Source organism: Helicoverpa zea, chromosome 10 (assembly GCF_022581195.2).
Source record: "Helicoverpa zea isolate HzStark_Cry1AcR chromosome 10, ilHelZeax1.1, whole genome shotgun sequence".
Taxonomy (NCBI): Eukaryota; Metazoa; Arthropoda; class Insecta; order Lepidoptera; family Noctuidae; genus Helicoverpa; species Helicoverpa zea.
This window is the reverse complement of record NC_061461.1, coordinates 13151053-13168397: the sequence shown is the minus strand read 5'-3', so window position 1 is coordinate 13168397 and position 17345 is coordinate 13151053. Positions and strand designations below refer to the sequence as shown.

At 40.1% G+C, this 17345-nt stretch overlaps 1 protein-coding gene across 2 annotated transcripts; it reads right to left on the bottom strand.

The window, feature by feature from the left end:
* Window positions 1-3747: 3747 nt before the first annotated feature.
* LOC124634066 lies at window positions 3748-16656 on the bottom strand. Of its 2 annotated transcripts, none has more exons than XM_047169473.1 (5): window positions 16400-16656; window positions 7065-7271; window positions 6420-6620; window positions 4449-4624; window positions 3748-4262 (listed from the first exon to the last, which is right to left on the bottom strand). In XM_047169473.1, the coding sequence occupies exons 1-5, from the start codon at window positions 16451-16453 to the stop codon at window positions 4163-4165; spliced, it is 738 nt and encodes a 245-aa protein (XP_047025429.1). In that variant the 5' UTR covers window positions 16454-16656; the 3' UTR covers window positions 3748-4162. The 2 variants fall into 2 exon arrangements, with proteins under 2 accessions (XP_047025429.1, XP_047025430.1); XM_047169474.1 differs by having other exon boundaries at window positions 3748-4148; window positions 16400-16650.
* Between the last annotated feature and the right edge of the window lie 689 nt (window positions 16657-17345).

The following is a 17345-nucleotide window of genomic DNA, read 5'->3' as shown; positions in this document are numbered from 1 at the left end:
CAGTTTAATATATCTGTTACTGTAAAAACCCGAAATATGGTAAGTATTTATTATAAACGTAGGATTTTTGCGGAGTATTACTATTCGAATTCAGTAAATGCAGCCCCGGATCTAGGGGGGGGCAAGCCGGGGCCTGTGCCCCGGGCGGCAAATTCAGGGGGCGGCAAAATCAGGCGGCTGCCAAATTCACACTTCACAGACCAATGGATAACGTGTTGTAGGTTCAGAGTAGTAGATAGATGGATAACTCATCATTTATTTAACTTTGACCACGGAATAAATAATAGCACAAGTACAGCAATTTCGTGGCCATATCAACTTGACCGATAGATACCCTGCACGGCGAAGTTTTAGGAAACTATTAAAAATTATTTGCGATCATCTATGAGCCAGGAACGCTTATCGCATATATTTATTTTTATTTTAAATCCTACATCACAGATTACTGTAATGGTTAGGTACTTACAGCGCCATCTTAACCTATGGTGCAGGGTGTGCGCATGACCCGGGCGCCTTGCTCGGTCTCAGGGGCGCCACGGAACGCCCCACCACCAGGAAATTTCGATGAAATTACATTTCGATACTGACAAGCAAAGTTTCTAAAAAAGTCGCCTTCGCTTTGTTTGATTGATCATTTTGATTATTTTTTACTTTTAACATCCTCCAACTAAGTGAAAAAATTCTTGCTCGCTACGCTCGCAGCTAAATGACAACGCGGCTGCTTTTCTGATTGTTTATTATTTTTATTGACTCGGTCGTCGGTCATTGATTCAGTCTCTAATCACGTTTTCTTTTTATTTGTACATAATTCCCAGTTTAATTTGTGAGTCTTCAAACAAATAATTTAAAAAAATTCGCGCTCGCTACGCTCGCGGCTACTTGTTGCTATACGATGTCCTTTATCAGGTACTTTTGTGTCGCGGGCTCAAAAAATTTCGCGCTCGCTTCGCTCGCTCAATATTATACATGCATTGCCTCAATGACTTCATAAGTCAAGGCCACACTGCCTTAACTTTTATAAGTCAAATGCAGTAGCAGCGTAAGCGGGGGGCGGAGGGGGCGGTCCGCCCCGGGTACCACATCTCGGGGGGTGCCATCTTGGTCGACACATATCTGCATGACCAGGATGGCGCGGGCAGAAGGGACAAGTCACATTCTTATCTGCGAAGCTTAGGTTCACTACCATTTACTGTTTCATTTTATTTATATTCAAATTTTAAACAAAACTACGACAGAGCATGCGCGAGACATCGAGGCGGTCACCCCTCTCAGTCCGACTGTCACCCCTCTCTTATATGTTTGCTTTATCTGATTACTTAAATTAATTCCTCAAAGTTAGAAAAAAAAATCCGCTCGCTTCGCTCGCGATTCTTTCTTAATTTCTATTTTGTTCTGCCCTTGCTTTTTGAGTACTCAATCTAACAAAAATTTAAAGCACCGAAGTAGCAAAAACAACTGACGCTCCCTTCAGTCACGGTTTCTTTTTATTTGTGCTTAATTCAGAGTTAAATTACAGTTCTCAAAAGTAACAATTAAAAAAAATCACTTTACAGTGGTTATTTTTAAGTTGTTTAGGCGCTATTTGTAAGCGGAGGTTGAGGACTTTCACTATACAGTGCTTTTTATCAAACTTGTTTGGGTACTTTTGTGTTAACAAACTCAAAAATTTCGCACTCGCTATGTTCGCGGATTCATTTACCGTTTTTTTTTTTTTTTAAATTGGGATCTTTTGTGTCCTACATCTCGAACATTTCTGGGGCTCACTGTAGGTTTTTTTTACTACGTGATTATGTTCTGTCGTTTTTTTGGGGAGGTGGGGGATGCTCGATAAGTAGTCCGTCCCGGGTGCCACCCGATGCTACGCCGCCACTGGTCAAATGTAGTAAAAAATTAATATTTATGGAGTCCTCAAAAACCAAAAAGTTTGCTTGCTGTTTGTTACAGCGCTTTTTTAAACTAATTAACTTTTTGTGTCCCAAATTAAAAAATTTGCGCGCTCGCTTCGCTCGCGCTGCTTTTTACAATTGCATCGTTCTGTCTCGACTTTCATAACTTAAAGAGCCTACAATGAATTGGACACATTTTTTAAAGTCCTTTACCTACCAAATAGTGCACTTCATTCGAACGTTCTTACTTATATTCCTTGTAACTACTCTAAGTACTTCAATACATAGGTGGCGCTTGGGTGATGATTGCAGCCAGGCGCTACATGAGCTAGAGACGGCCCTGCCTGCCTACATATTGATAGCTAAAATTATATGGATGATAAAGGTGAAAATAAACATAAGTAGGTAGGCGGGGCGGCATTTTGCAGATTTTGCCCCGCCTAAAAAAAATTGAAGATCCGGGGAAATGAAATGAAATGAAATGAAATGAAATGAAATGAAATGAAATGAAATGAAATGAAATGAAATGAATGAAGTCAAAAACTAACACAAAATTCTAACTACCTATTTAAATGATTTTTATTTCGAAGTTGTATTAATAAAAGTTTTGGGGATGTAGATGTGGATGTAAAACCTAGCTTGTACTGAATTCGAATAGTAATAGTCCGAATAGGTCTGACGACCTCGATGGCGCAATGATCACCATGCCGGACTGCCGGACCTGAGGTCCCGGGTTCGATTCCCGGTTCGGTCGACATTTGTGTGATGAGCATGCTTGTTGGCCGTGGTCTGGGTGTTACAATATGTATTTATAAATATGTATATATGTATTTTACCGTGTATGAAAAGGTGTCTCGACATTATTTGATATTGATATTGATATTTGAAAAAATCGTAACTTTATTACATTTACCAACTCATGTCGGTAAATCTTAGGTTTTACTGGAAAATCTTAGGATTTACCGTAGTTCGGGTTTTTACAGTATCATATCCACATCTTTACCGTGACTGACGCTCAGACACCCCAAACCATTTATTTTAGTCACACTTAGGTAAAAAAATTGTATTGAACACAATATAAGCAACCAAATTATTATTCGTTTCATTATTTTTATCCTTGTCTGTAGATTTTTAGTAATAGAGAGAAATAATTAGGTAAATTTGTAAAAGCTGAGTACACGCGGAGCTGAGCACGGCCTGACGGCCCTGATGTTCAGATGTCCTTGTCGGGACTATTGTAGTATTATTTGAATAAAGATTTTATTTTATGTCAGAAAGTGGTTCAACTGATTCTGCTTATTATTCTGATTCTGATCGGCATTTAACGTTACACGTTGTATAATGTTCTTAACTTAAACTTAAATAAAATAGGTACTCATTGATCCTAAATAAGTAAGACTAGACATACCTACTTATGTTACATTTTCCATAATAAGTACTTAGATCATTCATTACAATCAAGGATTTAAAATAATGATTATCTTATTACATAAATGATACCTAGGTGCCTACTCCCTAACTCTTAAAGTAAATGATGGAACAAAAATTATATTTAGAGAACCCGCACACTGCAGGCTTTTAGTCGGCCGATAGTTCGATTAAGCTCATAAATTAGTATAAATAAGCACATAACTGTTACTGTTACAGCTTTTTTATCGTCCTACAGCTGGGCACAGGCCTCCTCTCACACGGAGAAGGATTGAGCACTAATCACCACGCTTGCTCAATGCGAGTTGGTGATTTCAGACTATAAAGTCCAGGTCCTTTTTATCAGCCACTGGTGTCCAAGATATACTTAGAAAGTAGGTACATACAAACTTAGAGAAGTTGTATTGGTACTTGCCTGAACTGGAATCGAACCCACACCCTCATACTCGAGAGGTTGGTTCTTTACCCACTAGGCTACCACGACTTACACATAACAGAGATCAGGTATTTGGCCGGTATCAGACTGAAACCTTGAATTGAATTCACGATTTTTTTCTCACCATCGCATCGGGCCAGCTGTCGGTTTACTCTGCAGTATGCGAGTACTCTTATACTTATCAATTATAAAAACAAGTGAACACAAGTTCTAGTAAGTATTGGTAATGTCTCTTGAGCTTGTTACTTGTGGCTCGCACGCGCCGACGCTGATGCGCCGCACCAGGCGCCCCCGGGCAGCACGCGGCGTCAGTGCGTCAGGCGCGCGACGGGCTCAGCACGACGATGCGCCCGTTCCTGTAGGTGGTCCGCGGCATCTTCTGGTAGTCGTAGCCCGCACTGCAGACAAACACTCAACAGCTGTCGATTTGTGCCTTTTTCACATTTTTCTCCTTATAGTATATCTTGATAACGTAGGTAACGCAGCAGGCGGCGACGCGGCGCGCCCACCCACTGCAAGTACACAACAGCGGCCGTGGCGGCCTCATCAGCTCCACACGACTCGCGAACACGCCTGCTAGCCGCGACTAACGCGTGAGAACAAATACATCTTCATCTACCTGTTACAGTTCATCTGAAGACGGCTGAACCGATTAAGGTGAAAGTCATGGAGGTAGATTGTAATTTCTGCGTACTGACCTGTCGTAGGAGGGCGGGCGCGGATGCAGCGGCACGAGCGAGGCGGAGCGCGCGCGAGTCGCTGGGGCCCGCGCCGCCAGCAGCGCCAGCAGCGCCGCCAGCGGCTGCAGCAGCGCCAGCAGCGCGCCCAGCGCCAGCGCCACGTACGCGTTGCGCGGCGCGTCCTCCTGCGCCTCCTGCACACGCGCCGGCTCACTTTACTAACGTGACTAGCTACTGCCCTGCCAGTTCATTTTGAAGGGGCTACCAACAAGTATGCCTGATCATTCATCTACATACTGATTAACGCGCACGCCATGCTCTAAGAAAACGCGCTGCCCGTAGCACCAATCTACTTATTTGTGAAACAAGTGCAATGTGCCACAAGGCAGCATTTTAGGACCATTGCTCTTTCTTCTACATATCAACGACTTGCCGATAATAAATCAGAATAAATGCGTGTTCTTTGCAGATGACATTTCACTTATAATTAATGATGAGAACAAAAATGAATGGCATGAAAACAAAATAAATTGTGTTTACGCGTAAACATTTCAAAAACAAAATATATTAATTTTTGCAACTACAAGATGACAAATAAAAAAAATAACATTATTTTACGGGATATTAAAATTGACGAAGTTGACAATACGACATTTTTAGGCTTAGTAATAGACAAAAATTGAACTGGAAGAAACTTATTGAGAATTTATGCAACAGGCTAAACAGCTTTGCATTTGCACTAAGAAAAACGTAAACGTAGGAAGAAATGCAGCATTGTAAGCGTCTCATGGATAAGTCGCATCTGTGGACACGGACAGTAACAGGGCCTTTATTGTCCAAAAAAAGTGCGTAAGAGCGGTCTTCAGTATTGGCACAGATTACTGTAATAGTTACTACGTAACAGATAAATCACTCCATACAAAAAAGTCCATACCTACTGTTATAAGCACCTACAAGTTCCCCAACTACCTACAAATTCCTAGCTGTACTGTATAAAATGAACTTTAAAAGCTCGAGCGCTTGATTGGTATTCCGATGCGATAGCGCACAGGGGCCCGATTCTCCTAATTTTACTTAGCAACATACGATTCACATTCGACTACGATCCAATCCCGACTCGATTACTATTGAAACGTATGTGGCATTTCGCTATTTTTTCTTTGAAATAAACGTTTTTATCCTTTTCTGTCATTCAATAATGAATCATGAAATGATTAACTATTGCAATATGATTGTAGAGCAAACTACCGTATAGACCAAAATCACCAAAATAGCAGACCAATCGCAAACCAATCAAATGTCGTTGGAATACGATTGGTCTTATATTAGTAGCAGAATGCCCGATATGGTTAAAACTGCTATTGCGATCATATTGCGATTCGATTTCTATTCGATTTTGACATTATTAACTTAGGAGAATCGGGCCCCAGTTCAGTGACCGCAACCGTGCCCTGGCCGTGCTTAGGGTTGCTTCTTACTATTTAATATTTAAGTAGGAAAACAAGCTTACGCTTAATTTAAGATAGCCTTTTTAAAACTGAGTTTTTAAATAAAATGTAATATTAAGAATATTTTTTTATGCGTCGTGGTGGCCTAGTGAGTAAAGGACCATCCTCTCAAGTATGAGGGCGCGGGTTCGATCCCAGGTCAGGCAAGAACCAATGCAACTTTTCTAAGTTTGTATGTACTTTCTAAGTATATCTTAGACACCAGTCTAACCAAGGGGTATCGGGTTGCCCGGGTAACTGGGTTGAGGAGGTCAGGCAGGGCAGTCGCTTCTTGTAAAGCACTGGTCCTCAGCTGAATCCGGTGAGACTGGAAGCCGACCCCAACATAGTTGGGAATGAGCTGAATATGAGGCGAGATATGAAGCAACATAATTGCATTTTAAGACTTATAATTGTAACCATATTTCAAGCAAATAAATGATGTCTAATTCTAAATTCAAATAGTAAAAACATGCGGTGTTGTTAAGCAGAGTGAGGTGACCTGCAGCAGCTCGTCGATGCGGTCGGGCAGCGGGTGCCAGCGCGCCAGGTAGCGCAGCAGCGGCCGCACGTGGTCGCCCAGCGCCAGCGCCTCGGCCATCTGCTGCGCGGCGGGCGAGCGCAGCCACGCCGCCACCTGCGCCGCCAGCCACGCGCCGAACACCAGCTCGCCCGCCACCAGCAGCGCCATCGCCGCCGCGTACTGCGCACCCAACACATTGCCTGTACATTACTCATCGCCCTAGTGGCCTAGTGTGTCAACAACCAACCTCTCAAGTACGAGTGCGTGGGTTCCATTCCAGGTCAAGCAAGTACCAAAGCAACTTTTCTATGTTTGCATGTAGGTACTTTCTAAATATATCTTGAACACCAATGACTGTGATACAGATGGAACTTTAAACTGTAGGTCCCGGCTGTCGAAGAACATCCTTGGCAGTCGTTACGGGTAGTCAGAAGCCAGTAAGTCTGACACCAGTAACCGTTGCGTTCGCAACTGGGTTGTGGTTAGATAGGCAGTTGCTTTTTGTAAAACACTGGTAAGTACTCAGTAGACTGGAAGCCGACCCCAATGCGGTTGTGAAAAAGCTCGGGAGAGATGAGATCAGTGACAACAGCAGAGGTAAGAAGTAGGCAAGGAATGTCTAACCGCATAGAGCATGAGGCGGCGCGCGCGAGCCTCGGCGTTGAGCGCGGCGGCCGCGAGGTGCGGCAGCAGCAGCAACGTGGCGCCGCCCGCTGCCAGCGTGGCCGCCGCCGCGCGGTACTCGCGCGGGAACAGCTCGCGCACCACCACGTACGTGCTGGGGTCCCACTTCAGCCGCGCCGCCGTCGCCAGCGCTGCGCCGCCGTACACCTGCCCTCACCCGCACCACAATACAACCTATTGTTTACACCTATCTACAACTTACAGCGGTACTTAATGCTAAACAATGGCCTTGCTCAAAATAAACATTGAAAAGTTCCTTGAGTTCCTTCCACGGGCCCGATTCTGCAAAGTTAATACCTAATGACAAAATCGACTAAAAATTGAATCGCAATAGCAGTTTTAACCTTAGCGGGTATTCTGCTACTAATAGTCCCCAGGCCGGCGAACAAATTTTTTTTTGATACATATACATTTAAGACTTTGTGAGTGCCTTCCTTACGATGAGTCCGACAAACTTTTCGAATGCGCGGTGCCGCTGCGTTTTTTAATGCTTGACTCCTGAAATTGTCGATATGACGTCACTATGGCTCTTTGTACATACACGTTTCATCTTTTGAGATTCGTTTAATAAAGTTAACTAGAGAATGGTGGTCAACTTGTCCGATAAAGATCGTGCTGCGTTTGGAGTGTCCACCATCCTGAAAATGTCGATATGACGTCACTATGACTCTTCGTACATACCTGTTTCATTTTTTGAGATTCGTTTAACAAAGTTAACTAGAAAATTGTGGTAAGCTTGTCCGACAAAGATCATGCTGCATATGGAGTGTCCACCGTCCGGAAAATATAGATATATTTTAAGATTTGGTATAAAGTACTGACAATTGGTGTGAAGTATGTTAATAGTAAATGTTGCATTTAGAAAGTCGTTTCGAATGATATATGTATCATTACTACAGGAGAGATTTATTAACTTGAAAACACCTATCGATAAAATAATCTTATATAAGCTCTAGCTTCTGAAATACTAACAATTCGCCGAAGTTTTTTAATATGAAATGTTGCATTTAAAAACGTCTTTTGAATGATGTATAACTCATTACTAGAGATGGGATTTATTTAATTGAAAACATCTATCAATAATTATAATTTTAAATAAGCTCTAGCTTCTAAACAACTAACAATTTGTCGGAAGTATGTTAACACGAAATGTTTCATTTGGAAAGGTTTTTCAAATAATATATAATTTGTTACTAAAGAAGTAATGGATTCGCTTGACAGAACCTACCGATAATATATTCTTAGAAAAGCTCTAGCTTTTAAAGTACTAACAATTTGTCGGAGTTATGCTAATACAACCTTGCGCTTAAAAAGATCTTTTGATTGAAATATGGCTCATAACTTCAAGTGAGATGTTATTCCTTAACACAATGTAAAGTATCAATAATATGCCTTAGGTCAGTTATGTCTTCCAAAATACTAAGAATCGGTAAGTGGTATGTTAAGACGGAATATAGCGCTTAAAAAGGTCTTTCGATTGACATATGGTTCATACCTAGAGGTGGGACATTATTCCCTAACATAGTAAAACCTATCGATAATACGCCTTATTTGGGCTATTTCTTCTAAAATACTAAGAATTGATAAGTGGTATGTTGAGACAAAATGTTGCACTTAAAAAGACCTTTTGATTGATATATAGTCCATTAATAGATGTGGGATATTATTCCTTAACATAATATAAACTATTAACGTACGCAAGCACAATAATAATAAGAAAGCCAAATAATAGTATGCGTTTATAGACCACCAGCATCAAACTTTTCTTTATTTCTCGTTCATATGGAGGATATTCTCTCAAAAATTATTATTCAACATAGATCTTCTCACTGAATCATCTGATAAATGTAACCTTTTAGCGTTATTTAATTCATTTAATCTTAATTATTTATTTAATGATCCCACTAGAATTACGGCTACTTCTAGTACCTGTATTGATAATATATTTACTAATAACAGTAATATCGAACATTCTTCCTTAATATCTGGTGTACGGTCGGACCACAAAGGTCAGCTTGTTAGTTTTAAAACTAATAAAATAAATTCATTAAATAAGATAATTACTTTTAGACCATTGAACAAAAAAACTTGCAAAAATTTCAAGATAATACTTCGGATAAATTAAATTCTATTAACATGGACTGTAAAGAACCAAATAAACTATTTATACATTTATTTAATACACTCTGCCAGGAACTTAATAAGTCATGTCCGAAAAAAACTGTTAAAATCACTCACAAATTTAAATTCAGTGAATGGTCTACTAAAGGGATTAGGATAAGCAGGGATGTCCTATATCACTTGTACCACGAAAGGTCATTGACTTCTGATCCAACTTTTCATGACTATGTAAGGAACTACTCGAAGATATTTAAAAGGGTATGTATTTTGGCAAAGTCGAAATCAATTAGTAATAAAATAGCCAAATCAGACAATAAAATTAAAACGGTCTGGAATATTATAAATGTTGAAACCGGCCAAACTAAAATGGGGGATGCTGACCCGCGGTTAGTTATTGATAATGCTGTTATCTCAGATAAGGTAGAGGTTGCCAATGCTTTTGACACCTTTTTTTCAAACATTCCCGTAGAGGTTACCAAGTCCCTTAATTCATCTTCAATATTAGCTGAGACGTTACTTCGACAGAACTTCAGTAGAAATATACCTGTACTGGGATTCTATAAAACTCGATCAACAACTCGCATTTCACTTCGATTCGTAATGTCATTTCATACTTTAGGGGAGGTAGGGGAGGGATGGGCACTTTTTCACAATTTATTGCATAAAAAATCAGATTTTACAGATCATTATCAACTTTTATTGCCATTTCTTATATTCGGCTAGATATAATGAAAGAGCTTTCCTAAAAATTACAATCAGTTTCAACATTACGAGATATTTAAACGGTTTTATTTAGCTCACCCCGTTTGTTTTATTATTTATTCTTGGATCAAATTTAGTAATTCAAATTTCACCCTCTTCCTGTCAACCGATTGGTCTGAAATTTTGTATACACCTTTAATTAAATCCAATATGGCCGCCGGCACAAAATGGCACAGCCCCCTCAATATGGGTATCAAATGAAAGGGCTACACAAGTAGAATACTGTCAGCAACCCCAGCGGGGCGCAACAGGGCCAAGGCCTGCCTGCACGTCGATTCTATAAAATTCGAACAACAACTCGCATTTCACTTCGCTATTCACTCTCACTTCGCATTCGATTCAGAACGACCTTGATTTTGCATTCTGTAAACATCACCTAATCACTTGCGAAGTGAAGTGAGCTCGACATCGACCAATGCTGTGCTAGTGACTTCCCCACTCGACAAAATGTCAACCGAGATTAATCAGTTTTTAATTTTATCAGTTTTGACACAGAATTTTAGCTAAATATGATGTTTTAGTTATAATTTGTTATTGTAAGGAATTTGAGGCAGCTTTTAAGTATAAAATAAACAGAAATCTCTAAATTCGTGCTGTGAATATAATCTATGCTTACCCTACGAAAAAAAATGACAATCTATATATGCTCACATAGTCATCATCGCGAGTTAATAAAGGTAAACTACGAATTCTAGCAGATTGTTGACGCTTTTCTAAATTATCTAAAGCATGAGCTTCTTCTAATAAAGATTTAAGCAAAAACATTCTAGCCATCGTTAAATGTAGGCACTTAATCACTTTAAAACACTTAGAACTTTATTTAAACACTATTTTAAATATAATAGTCTCTAGATCAAGTTGGCAACGGTACCTGAAACAAGATTCTATAAAGGATTTTTCGCGCAGATTTATAACCTCACAAATTTTCACTGACGAAGAAAAGCCTCCCTACCTTAAAGAGCATTGGACACTTTTGACTTAGTTTATGAAAAAAAAATCGGTAAAAAAACTTTTAAGTTAAACGGTTTTATCTTATGTGCACTGAAAACTAGAAAATAAAAAATAGTTACTTACCTGTCAACCTACGTAGGTGGTCCCGGTCATATTAGACTAAAATAAAAACGTGGGGCCCATTAACTATTGCTGTAGTACTCTCTTCTAAAGGTATAATAGGTGTGGATTGCATCGACTTACTATAATTGTAACTGGAGATTTTGACAATCAATAATTAATAATAGAAAATACACATACCTTTCATTAGTTTTCTCTTTATAACGATCCGAAACCGCAACAAAATATTTAAGTACTTTTACGAGTGTTTGTTCTTGACAACTCACAGAAATGACAGATAGTCTATGGATGAACACCGTTACCAGTCGGTAACGTAAACTACCCAATTAAAAAAAAACAAAACTATGATCAGAAATCAGAATAAAAGGACCCCCCTTTTATTCTGATTTGATCATGTCTCCCAACTGCCCATCTCTCCCCTACCTCCCCTATAGATAGACAGATTTTGACAAATCTGTCAAAATCTCGACTTTGATTTAGTTCAACTTGTCAACACGCTCGATAGTGAAGCGCTAGTGTAGTTTGACAATGTCAATCACGAAACTTTAAGGTAGAATTCCGTGGGTCGCGATTGTCGCAGCCGCGCGCGACAAAAGTCAACCTATGAAAATGTATGGCACCGCTGCCGAGGGCTGCGACAGTCGCGCGCGGACGACGAATTTCGTGAGCCGCTCGCGGCCGTACGCTTCTCAACATGGTCTAGCGCTTAATAACATCTATAGAATTTTAGTAAAACCAGAATTAAATTTTTGACAATGCCGCGAGCAGCTTACGAAATTCGTCGGCCGCGCGCGACTGTCACGGGCCTCGACAACGGTGCCATACATTTTCAAAGGTTGACTATTGTCGCGTCCACGGAATTCTACCTTTAGATCGAAGTCGAAGTGAGAGTGATGTCGAAGTGAGTTGTGATATTTTATAGAATCGACATGCTGACTTCCAATTTCAATATGTCTCTGATTACACGATCAAAAGAGCATTCAAGTCTTTAAATCTAAAAAAGACTGAGGACTTATGGGGCTTTTCTGTCACAGTCATTAATTCCATTATTGAGAGTGTTGCCCCAATACTTAGTGAAATTTTTAACCTTTGCATTGACAACGGTATCTTCCCTGATTTGATGAAACTCAGCAAAATTGTTCCTATCTTTAAATCAGGCTGTAAGAAAAACCCTTCCAACTACAGACCTATTTCAATCCTTCCAGCCTTTAGCAAAATCTTCGAAAGGATCATGCTCGATCAGATGTTAAGACATTTTAATTTAAACAACATATTTCATGACCGTCAGTACGGCTTTACAAAGGGTAGGTCTACCACTGACGCAAATCTTAAACGCCTGGGAAGATTCGCGGGATGCTGTGGGCATTTTCTGCGACCTTTCTAAGGCGTTCGATTGCGTTGACCATGACACTCTCATTTGTAAGCTGAACCACTACGGAATTCGTGGTAAAGCTCTCGCGCTCGTCCTTTCTTATCTGTCAAATAGACAGCAAATAGTGGACGTAAGTGGCTCAACTTCATCTGGGTCATTAGTAAAAATGGGCGTGCCGCAGGGCTCAATTTTAGGTCCCTTTTTATTCTTAGCTTATATAAATGATCTCCCGTATATGATGTCTGTGATCTCTGATATTATTTTATTTGCTGATGACACTTCCCTTGTCTTCAAAATTAACAGAAAGGAATCTAGTCCTATAGACGTAAACGATAGCTGGGTTACTCTGAGCAAGTGGTTTGCCGCGAATAACTTGCTTCTTAATTCTTCCAAAACGAAATGCATTAAATTCTCTTTACCTAATGTAACACCAGTAGGGCTCAATATCGTTCTGGACGATAATAAATTAGATGTTATTAGTCAAACCGTCTTCCTGGGCATAACCATTGACACTAAATTGCAATGGGGTGCCCACATCTCAGGACTGTCAAAGAGGCTGAGTTCCGCAGCTTATGCAGTCAGAAAAATAAGACAGATTACTGACGTTGCTACTGCTAGGCTCGTGTATTTCGCTTACTTCCATTGTATTATGTCCTATGGTATTTTACTGTGGGGGGCAGCGGCAGATGTAAACTCAATCTTCGTTCTCCAGAAAAGGGCAGTTTAAAGAAGAACACTTTAAAGTCCACCCTAATTAAAAAAGCTTATTATAAAATTCAAGACTTTGTTGACGATAAAGATATTATATGGCGATAACTCATCTCTCCATGTGTGGCTTCCCTGGCAATTAAACGACTTTTTCTTCTCCCTTTGCATTGTATAGATTTACAGTTTAACACTTTAACTTTCTTGCATTGTATAATTCTGTGAGCTTACCATTGTTATTAGGGCATGCAATTTCGGTAAAATAAAAATTACCGGTAAAAATTCGGTAATTAAAATATTTTTACCGGTAAAACGGTAATTTTTGTATTTTTTTTTTAATGTGATATTATATCAATAAGATTGGGTATTCTAAAAGCAAAAAATAATTAAAAATACAAGGTATAAGGTGGTAAACATTTTTTGTGACGTGGGCCGTAACAAAAAACATGTCAGTACCATCCGTACGTGATGTCGCCGACAAAATGCAAGAGAAACGGCTGCGATGGTTCGGCCATGTAAAAAGGAGACCACCTGAATACATCGCCAATGTTGTATCTTAATATACGGAAACGGTGGTGGTTGAGTGTCCTAATGAATGACAAGAATATCTACGAACTCGAAGAGGAAGATGTCCTGGATAGATTGAAGTGGAAGAAGAAGATACGGAAAGCGGACCCCGTCACAAGACGGGATAAACGCTAAGAATTACCGTGAAAAAATGGACATTTCGAACAATCCCGCAACCCCAGCAGGCCTTAGCCCTGCGCGTGGAACAACTCGGGCCGCCGACACGGGTCTGTTGTTTATGCAGACGGAGGAACGATGAGCCACCCGAACTCACCGTCCACAGACCGACGCCTACGGTGGCCGGGAGTCGTCTCTCGACACTCGGCGCCCGTGGTGTCTTCCTGGTCCACTACAGCGGCTGGGATGAGAGGTGCGAACTCGCAGGCGCTAAACCGTCTCCTCGAGCATGACTGCTTCGCAGAAGGAGCCGAGGGCTTCCCATTCCCTCTCGCTCCGGACCATGACTTGAACCAGGGCCGGACGCGAGAGGTCGCCGCTGCCTATTGGCTCGACGACGAGACGGCGGTACCCTTCCCAGGCCGTGCACACCTAGACTGTGTGCTCCACCGTGTCCTCAGAGCTGTCCGCATGGTAGTGCAGTAAAAGCCTTTGCTCAATAAGGTCATAGAGTAGGTAAAATAAGCATAACCTACATTTTTACCTAATAGGAGCTGACAGCTATGAGGATATTCAGAATAACCGAATGAATAAAATTTGTTTAGATATTATAAATTAAGATGAGAATGAAGATTTGTATCTAACCTAGAGTAGTTATGGAGCCACATAAGTTTACTTTCCTAAAAAACAGCAATTTTAACACTCTTACAATATGTAATGTATGCAATATTACATTATGTTCAGGCCACATAATGAAGATTTGACGTTAAATGAACAATTGCTATATATTATCACAAAAACGTATAAACCGGTAAATTACCGGTTACATATTATTTTTACCGGTAAATTAAAAATCGCGAAAATGGGCGGTTTTACCGGTAAAACCGAAACCGGTAAACCGGTATTGCATGCCCTAATTGTTATGTAATAGACTGTTTGTACTGTGACTATATTACTTTTTAAAAAGAGTGTCTATGGAGTTTCTTGCCGGCTCTTCTCCATGAGACCAACTTTTTGGAACCGTGCAACTAATGTGACGTTTCATAGGTGCCTGCAAAGGCCTATGTGAAATAAAAAGATTTTGATTTTGATTTTGATTTTGACGTCTTAGTCAGGCTACTTTTTCTAAAATAGTAATTAAAATTGGTAAGTAGTATGCCAATTTAATATACTTAAATAATGCACGTGAATATTTAAGTTAGAAATTGACAAAAAGAATAAACTTCTTCCAATTGTAATATTTTTTTCTCATTTTCTTGTCGAACTGACTATTTGCCTCACTACATTTGTCGGACAAGTCGATATTTGCAATAAGAATAGTATTATCTATCATTGTTGTATTTGACCGACATGTATGTATGGGGAGACACAGTGACGTCATATCGACATGTTTCGGATGGTGGACACTCCAAACGCAGCATGATCTTTATCGGACAAGTTGACCACAATTTTCTAGTTAACTTTATTAAACAAACCTCAAAAAATGAAACGTGTATGTACGAAGAGTCGTAGTGACGTCATACCGACATTTTCAGGATGGTGGACACTCCAAACGCAGCACGATCTTTATCGGACAAGTTGACCACCATTCTCTAGTTAACTTTATTAAACGAATCTCAAAAAATGAAACGTGTATGTACGAAGAGCCATAGTGACGTCATATCGACAATTTCAGGAGTCAAGCATTAAAAAACGCAGCGGCACCAAAATTTGCGCATTCGAAAAGTTTGTCGGACTCATCGTAAGGAAGACACTCACAAAGTCTTAAATGTATATGTATCAAAAAAAATTTGTTCGCCGGCCTGGGGACTATAATACATATAAGACCAATCTTATTCTAATTCTAAAGATTCTTATTCTTCTTCTTCTTATTCAACGTCATTTCACTGGTTTGCGACTGGTCTGCCATTTGGTTCATATACCTACGGTACCTAGTTTGCTCTACAATCATATCGCAATCGTAAATCATTTACAGACAATATGATTCATTATTGAATCACAGAAAAGGATAAGAACATTTATTTCAAGAAAAAACATCGGAATGCCAGATACGCTTCAATCGTACTTAGATCTCAGTAGAATGTGAATCGTATGTCGCTTAGGTAAAATTAGCAGAATCGAGTCCTGTATATAAAAAATCCAAAACATAAAAAATATAATCTCAGCCGCTACCAAAAATGAGTCACTCTCACATAATCATCAGCAATATCTACCAAATGTATGCCGTCTACGCGTGTACACATACGAGTGCAAAACACATTATACCGCGCTTCAACTTTGTTTCGCGGTTTGGTCAACATAAGCGATATATTTATAAAACAGTTTCTTAACAAACAACAAACATGTACAACAAAACCAATATGGTAGTGCTTGACTCAGTAATGAAAGACATACATAATATACCTTACATACACGTTTTTCACGAAACGGGTTAATAAAAATATATTGATTATTTTTTCGAGCCGAGCATACCTACTTTAAAGATGGTCATAATATTGTCCAGAGCAGAACAATCAAGGGAAAGAAGTGTAGGCACGTATGATGCGAGGCAGGTACTCACCGTGAGCAGCAGGTTGACGTGCGCCAGCAGCGCTGGGGCCGCGCGGCAGCACATGCTCGGGGCTGGCCGCGTGCCGGTGTGTTCGTGCCGTGCGCCGCGCCAGGCGGAGTGTCAGCGATAGCGCGATAGCGGCGACATCACCGTATGCACGCTGTTATCAGGTCGCTATCTCCGCAGGTGGGTCGCCAGCAAGGCTTATCTCGCTGTGCCTGCGCCGTGAGCCCGCGCTGTGCCCGATGTTGTGAATCACACAACACTGTATCAGTTGATTACATATTCTGGCATCGCATCAATAAAGAACTCTTTTCCTCTTGCCTGGAATGATATAGAATTAATTTTAGGAATTATTAATTTCATCATCAATGCCATTTACCTAATAATGATGAACAGAAGTATAACACGCAGACAGGTATTTAACCTCTTTGTTCACATAGACCCAGTCATAGCTACTTTGAAGTTCCGCCTACCGTAATCTTCTGGCAAGAATATTAGTTCAACCCTCAGAGATTAGCAAATTAGGAAAGAACAAAGAGATTTTATACATATACTTTCTTTTTATGGACTTACTTATATGTTCAATGTCCTTGGGGAAGAAAATATATGTACTTAGGTACCTACCATGTTGCAATGCAATACCTAACTATAGAATAAGCTGTTCATTTTCTAGGTTATACAAAAAAGGTAAACGACGAATGTTCAGATGAACGACGTTAAATGTTGTGCTTGCTGCTAGCCAGTGTCCTGCGGGTAATACGTCATTTAATTACACAGTGAGGGTTGCAGTTATGTTAAAATTAGACTTCGTAGTCTTGAATCGTTGGGAGGCCATGTGGGCTAAAGGATAGATACGAAGAATAAAGGATTTACTACGGAAATGGTACAATAAATAGCTTCAATAAATTTATTCCTCTAACCAAATATTCCTTCCTTTCAATGATTTATAATA

Coding starts and splice junctions, on each gene's coding strand:
- LOC124634066 (XM_047169473.1), bottom strand. CDS start 16,453: ATGTGCTGCCGCGCGGCCCCAGCGCTGCTGGCGCACGTCAACCTGCTG. Junction 6,621..7,064: donor GCCGCCTCATGCTCTATGCG/GTTAGACATTCC, acceptor TTGGGTGCGCAG/TACGCGGCGGCGATGGCGCT. Junction 4,625..6,419: donor GCATCGACGAGCTGCTGCAG/GTCACCTCACTC, acceptor GCGCGTGTGCAG/GAGGCGCAGGAGGACGCGCC.